We start from the raw sequence: 7368 nt of genomic DNA on the forward strand, positions 1-7368 counted from the left end.
CAAACCTGTTCCTGAGATGGTTCTGAAATTCAGGTGGGATAGACTCAAAGTCATATTTTGGTTGCCTTGGATTTGGTTTAATTTTCCTCAGAATCCAACAATACATAAAAAAAAATAATTCACCATGACTAAGTGGGATTCATAACAGGTATGCAACAATCAGTGTAATTCATCACATTAACAAAGCAAAGAAAAAGAACATCATGATCTTATTAATTGATGGAGAAAAGGCCTTTGACAAAAGTCAACACCCTTTCCTTACTAAAACACTCAACAAAATCAGATTAGAGGAGAATTTCTTCAACATTATAAAAAGTATATATGCAAACCTGAGAGCAAACATTGTTCTGGAGAGAGATTTAAGGCATTCTTGAGAATATAAACTAGGCTAGGATGCCCACTATCACCTCCTATTTAATATAGTATTGGAAGTCTTAAGGATAGCAATAAGGCAGGAGAAGGAAATAAGAGGTATCCGAATTGGCAGAGGAGGTAAAATTATCTCTCTCTGCAGATGATAGCATACTTAGAAAAACCTAAAGACTCAGTAAGAAAACTACTGGACATAGTTGACCAATTCAGCAAAGTGGCGAGATGCAAGATCAACTTAAAAAATCAGTTGGATTTTTCTACAGTGACAATACAGAACTGGAGCTATCAAGCAGATCATGTGCACACCCATGTTTATTGTGACTTTGTTCACAATAGCAAAGAGTTGGAAATTGCCCAGGAGGAGGTTGTCAATCTTTCTGCCCTAGAGTTGCTGCAGCATCCGAACTTTCAGAGAGGCTCCACCTTTGGGTTAGCAGCACAATATCCTACTCACTATGTCACTAGGTCTGTCTTGGAGAGGATGAAACTAAGGTTCTTGGAGGCGAGGATATTAGGCTCCATTTCATACTTTGGGCACGTGGGCAAGAGGGAACGATCCTTGGAGAAGGATATTATGCTTGGGAAGGATGGAGGAATGGCACAGGAGAGGAAGACACCAAAGGAGATAGATTAATAGAGAAACTGGGGCAATGGTGGTAGGTGTGTTGGAGTCAATGAGACTGGCTCAGGACAGGGCAGGCTTTAGAGCTACTGTGCAGAAGGTCACTGTGGATGGCAGGCAACTCAATGACACATAACATACCACTAGAGCTCTCTAACACAGCTTATTATAAATATTTGAGACTAAGCTCCCTGTGATGGGCTAGTGGGCAGAGAGTGACACTGCCAACCCAAAGGCAGGCTCTTGGAATCCACCAGCTACTCTGGTGGGAGAAAGATGGGCAGTCTGCTCCCATGCAAAATCACCTAGATCAAGAAGCTGTTGTCTGAACAGAGAAAGGGAACACCACATGGTTTAATATGTGGAAGGCTGGTTGTCAGTGTTGTATCCTTTCTCCATACCTATTCAGTCTGTATGCTGAGCAAACAATTCATGAAACTGGAACTCTGAAGAGGAATGTGGCACTGAGATTGGAGGAAGAATTGTCCACAACCTGTATTACATGGGTGATACAACCGTACTTGCTGAAAGTCAGGTGGACTTGAAGCTCTTGCTGCTGAAGATCAAGGATTACAGCCTTCAATATGGATAATATCTAAACATCAAGAAGACAAAAATCATCACCACTGGCCAATAGACAACATAATGACAGACAAAAAAATTATTTCATCATGCTTGGATCATTAGTCAACACCCTTGGCAAGTATCAGCAGTCAGGAGATCAGGAAGTGAATTGGGCAAAACTTCTGTTAAGGATCTCTCCAAAATACTGAAGAGCAGTGATGCCACTTTGGATAGTAAGGTGCACCTTATTATTTTTTAAAATCTTATTATTTTTTGTGCGTACCATCACATCAGACCTGACTGGTACAGGAGGAGATTGTTCCTCCATCTCCAGCAGAGCATCTGGTGGATTTGAACCATGTACCTCTGAGATTGCTGTGCAACTTCTTGCCACCAGGCCACCAGAGCTCGCCAGTCTTTTTAACCACTTGCAAACCCTCAATGAGGATAGACAGTGACTGCATCAGTGGGCTCAAGTGTATCAGAGATGGGATGGCACAGAAGAGGACAGGATTCAGATCTGTTGTACACAAGGTCATGTAACAGCAATTCGATGTGATTTTTAGCCTCTGAAAAAATGGGTTACCCCTCCACTGCTTACGACTTGACAGTAATAATTTAAGTTTTGAGAGAAAATTCTACAATAAAGGAATGACTTGTGAAGATTAATAACAATGAAAGATTTTTACTTTTCAAGAATAGTGGGGGAAGGGGAGCAGGGAGAAAAGTGCAACAATGAATGAATAATGGAAACCCTTTGTCTGTAAACGTTCACTAATTAAAAACAAACAAAAAAACTGTTTTGCTATTACAGCTGGCAGGCAGGGATGCGCTATTATTATTGTGGAAGATAGGATGTGGTGACGGCCAGATTTGCCCTCGGGTTATTGTCCGTTCTCGCACCAAGCAGCTCTTACACCCACGGTCACGTCAAGCGCTCCTAGGTAACTACGGGCCACTCCGGCCGCCGGATGTGAGGTCACTTTCAGCGCCGTGTTCTTCCGCTTCTGGGCGGAACCTCCCGGCCCCCGCGTTCGGAGTTTGTGTACGTGGAAGCGGCCGGCGCATGCGCAGTGCGGGAGGCTGAGGGGACGACCCGGACGGGGAGGTGGTCCGAGTCATGGCTGCCCGCTGACAGCTGCCCAGCGGAGAAAGCCGCCGGGTTCTCGCGGCGTCCTCCCCGGGCCTGAGCTCGCGCGGCCAACCCGCACCCTTCTCTGTCGGAGCCGCCGCCGTCACTGCGGGCTGAGGGCCGAGATGAGCTGGTTCAACGCCTCGCAGCTCTCCAGCTTCGCCAAACAGGCGCTGTCCCAGGCCCAGAAGTCTATCGACCGGGTCCTGGACATCCAGGAGGAGGAGCCGAGCGCCTGGGCCGAGACCATCCAATATGGAGAGCCGGGTAAGACGGTCGGAGCGGCGCGGGCGTCCGCGGCTTGTCCGAGGTGGAAGGGTTAGGGGGTCTGAGCGGAGTCCCCTCGGTGAGCGTCCACAGCAGGCGCATCCTCCCTTCTCAGGGCCTGCGGCCCATGTGTGCCTTCTTCCCGAGGGAACTCTCAGTGCCGGCGGCTGAGAAGGCCCGTGGCGGACTTTGAGATTGGGCCGCTTTGGGGGTGTCTCCACGTCCGCCCTCGCCCGGCTCCGAGCATCGCGTCGGGTGCTGGTGGACTGTCCGACTCCGCGCCACCCTGCCTCGCTGTCACGAGCGCCTCCCCGCACGGTGTCCGTCCTCACACTGGCCCCTCCAGGCGAGCGAGGCCCACGTCCGGCCCGGTCCCAGGAGCCAAGACGTGGAGGGTGTCCCTCAGCAGGGGCGGGAGTAACTGGCTGACCTTAGTGAGCACTTCATGCTTCCCTGCGCGTTCTGTGCTCTGTGGCTTTCTCATCATCAGACAGCCCCAGACTGTTAGGTTCCCTTGCTTTACAGAGGTTCAGAACGGCTACATAACTTACCCTAGGGTCACATCCATGGGAACAGCAGCCGAGGAATCAAGACATGTTGCATTGAGCAGATCTGTTGTCAAGGACCTCTCTATGATGCTGAGGAGCAGGGATATACATTTACAGACCGAAGTGTGTCCGATCCAAGCCATGGCGTTTTCAGTTGCTTCCTATACATCGATGCTTTTGAATTGTGTTTGTGAAGAGTACTGAGTCTCTCATGGATACCCAAAAAGGGCAAACAAGTCTCTCTTAGAGGAAGTGCAACCCACATGTTCTTTAGAGGCAAGCATGGTGAAACTTCATTTCATGTACTTGGGGCATGTTGTCAAGGAGGGTCCAGTCCTAGGAAAAAGACATCATGCTGGGAAAGAGAGGATCAGTGAAGGAGAAAAACACAACAATTGGATCAACATAGTGACTACCACAGTGGGCTAGATCATGTCAGAGATTGTGAAGATGGCACCAGATAGGGCTAGGCTCTAGGTCTGCTCTTGAGTCAGGGGCTGAATATGCTGCAGATGTTGCTCAAAGATACTTTAGCCCATGATTTTTGGTTTGCATCAAGTTGTATTTATAGATAGCCATGTCTCTCTTTGTCAAACTCAAACTATAACCTTTGAAGGATCTTTTCTTTGGTTCAGCTGTGAGTTGGTACAAGTTAATAGCAATGAGAGAGAAATTGTGTTGTTTTAATTGTACTCATTGGCCAGAGTGAGTCTTCAGAAGGCAGCAGTTTTCATGGAGATGGGACAGCTTTGGGATTTGTTATTCTTCAGGAAGCAAATTTGATTCCTGTCTTTCATTAATATGACTTAATAAAGTTAAAACTGTAGATTTGATACAATTTATTAATTTGCATCTTTACTTTCATCCATTTAAAAAAAGGCTGCGCAAATGAATATAAAACTGTGTCTCTCAACCTGAAATTTTGTGCATACCTTTCTTTCTGTTCACCTTTGATGCTGTATTGTGATGTGGGAGAAAAGGACTGAATATTCTATGGACTGCCAAGTGAATAAACAAAAATGGTAGAAAGTACAACCAGGGTGCCCCTTAGAGGCAAGGATATTAAAACTTCATTTCACTAACTTTGAGCATGTTGTTAGGTGGTCCTTGGAAAAAGACAGGAGACCCTCAACAAGATGAATTGACACAGTGACTGTATCAGTGGACTCAACTGTATGAGAGATGATGAGAATGGCACAAGATAGGGCAAGGTTCAAATCCATTGTTTATAGGATTGCTGTGAGTCATAGTTGACTTGATGAAACCTAACAAGAGTTACTTGAGTTCTCTTTACCACCTTCTGTTTTAGCAGGAAATGTAATAATTCTGTGTAGCCACTTTTAAACTTGAGGGGAAAAGGAAAGGACTTTTAAAAAGCAATACTTTATATATTTTAGCCAGTGTTTCATTTTTTTTTAATCATTGGACTTTTTCGTAGCATCTTTTCCTATGAGCTGATGCACTGATTTCCATTCTCCCCCCAGGAAGATAGTTTTTCCATACTGATAATTGAAAAACTTGCTGGTGTAAATAAGGAGTCTTTGAGTGGTGCTAACATCTTAGAGGCTGCTAACTGAAAAGTTAGTACTTTGAATGTAGGTAGATTACTTTGAATATAGGTAGAGACATGAGAATCCCGTGGAACGCAATTCTACTCTTACAGCTACCAGAAAGCAATAATTTTTTAAAAACCAAAAATGTGCATTTGTGAAATTCTTAATGACTCACTCTTATTGCTGACATATTCGGAAATTTGGAAAGAGAAAAAAATACTTTCCCTTAGGGTGAGTTTGGAGACCAGAACATGGAAAATGGGCTTATCATTTTTAAAAATAAAAAGCATTTATGTTTAATGAAGACTTTGTTATTGCTGCTGTTGTTATTATTGTGTACCATCAAGTCAGATTACAAAGACTTCTTTTGAGGATATAACTTAAATTGTTATCCACTCATCCTATCTGCCTTGCAGAGGATTAATACAGTGAATGTTATAAAGTAGGTATGAACATTTTGAAGGATTGGAACTGACAGACAACTTCATTTTGGTCATCATAAAAAAGTTCAAGAGAAAAAAAAGGCAGTAGGGGTATTAAGACTGAACAGACCTCACATTTCATCTCATATGTTCAATCCTAGCTAGACTATAGCAAAAGGGAAAGAGGACTATTAGAGGACAAAACTCTCACTACAGCACACTGTGCACGCCTGTGTTCCAAGTCCTCCCCATTCCCTTAATGCTTCCAGCTCAACTTTTTCCCAGCCTTTTGGGCCTACCTATGAAGGAGCATGTAGATCTCCTTAATCTAGTTTTTGTTGTAAAGCTGTGTGGAGTCTATCTTTTAATATGGCTTTCCTAGCCATTGAATTTCACTTTGCCATGAGGATGGGAGAATATGTGAATAGGGTCTGTTAGCCTATCCATAAAGGCATTGGCTGTTTCATCATTCCACAAGAGGATTGGCCAATCTCACCAGTTTACAAGGGGATCGGCTGGTCCCGCCAATAAATTAAATAGCTCCAGCAGCAGATTAGACCTTCCTCACCAGTGGAGAAGAGAAGCAGCAGCAGCCGTTGCCGCTGCAGCAACAAGAAAATATAGGACACCCTTCAGGACCAGATATTCTTGCTCCCAGATATTCTTACTCCAATTATACCTATGGGAGCAGCAGTCATAGCTGAAGCAGAGAACCTGACTTGAGATGTAGCTGGCTCCTACCCCCTCCCTCCCAACTGACAGAAGCAGAGCTAACAACCTTTGCTCATGTGTTAAACCATTTAGGAGAGAGAGAGAGAACCAATATTGACAGGACAGAGAAATTTATAACACTGGTCTGAAGCAGTGAGGCTCAAGGCTGAGGTGTGTGTGTGCACATTTCACAAGTTATCCTGACTCTATTCTGCTACTAATTTGGATTATGACCATTTGACTTCCCCAACATGGTTCTTTATAGTCTCTGAGCTATCACATTGGATTTTGGATCCAGCAAAACAGTAAGATTGATGTTGAGATGAGTAGACAGGTACAGGAGTGTGGGGGACATATCCGACCTCATGGGAAATCGTTTTGTGTTATTGAGGCTGTTGACGTGGACAGTTCCCCTTTGTGTTGTTGATAAAGGTTAGATATGGCCATGCCTTTGTGGCCTTTACTCTTTTTATAGACTGGACGGCACATTAACAACAACAGCAGCATGTCTAGTATCAGCTCGGTCAACAAGACAGCTGAGGTCTGCCATATCAAATCAAACAACTGACTGATTTGATTTAAGGACTATTGGGATTCATTCTCTTCAGATGTTCTTCATACATTTTACAAACACCTTCCATGCATTTAGTCAGAGGTTCTTAGTCTGCATAAGCTCTGCCTTCTGGCCTCCTAAGAGGCTGTACCAACAAAATGGTGTGAGGCATCCTGCCAACTCTCTAGCTCTAGCCGCTGCGATCCACCACCACACACCTAATGGGTTGTCATTAAGTTGATGGAAATGAATATGTTTTGAAGAGTTTATTGTTCTCATCCATTTTGTGTTTTTTTGTTTTGTTTTTTTTCTCCTTGTTGTGTACCATTGAGTCAGATCTGATTGGCACAGGAGGAAATTGTCCCTCCTTCTCCAACAGAGCAAGTTCTTATCAGTTTTGCTGTGGGGAAAGGTCATTTGTCAGTAGTAATTTGAGTCAGTTCTAGACTGTTGTTTTCTAATATAACTGGGTTGTTTGTTTTTTTTTAACGTAACTATTTTAACTATGCAAAGGCATTTGACTGTGTAGATCATAACAAACTATGGCTAACTCTGAGAAGAATGGGAATCCCAGAACACTTGATCGTTCTAATGCGAAACTTATACTTGGACCAGGAGGCAGTC

The 7368-nt window shown here is 44.2% G+C and overlaps 1 protein-coding gene and 1 pseudogene across 1 annotated transcript in view; one reads left to right on the forward strand and one right to left on the reverse strand.

Moving 5' to 3' along the window:
- LOC102858547 overlaps positions 1-2680 on the reverse strand; it is a 10825-nt pseudogene extending 8145 nt beyond the window's left edge.
- A 135-nt stretch (positions 2681-2815) lies between these two features.
- Positions 2816-7368, forward strand: part of TMF1 (TATA element modulatory factor 1) — a 39796-nt gene continuing 35243 nt past the window's right edge. Inside the window, exon 1 of the mRNA XM_006895946.1 lies at positions 2816-2957. Coding sequence (XP_006896008.1) covers positions 2816-2957 — 142 coding nt within the window. The remainder of the gene's footprint in view (positions 2958-7368) is intronic.

The sequence above is a fragment of the Elephantulus edwardii genome, unplaced genomic scaffold, assembly GCF_000299155.1.
Source record: "Elephantulus edwardii isolate Elephantulus edwardi_28Jun2011 unplaced genomic scaffold, EleEdw1.0 scaffold00177, whole genome shotgun sequence".
Taxonomy (NCBI): Eukaryota; Metazoa; Chordata; class Mammalia; order Macroscelidea; family Macroscelididae; genus Elephantulus; species Elephantulus edwardii.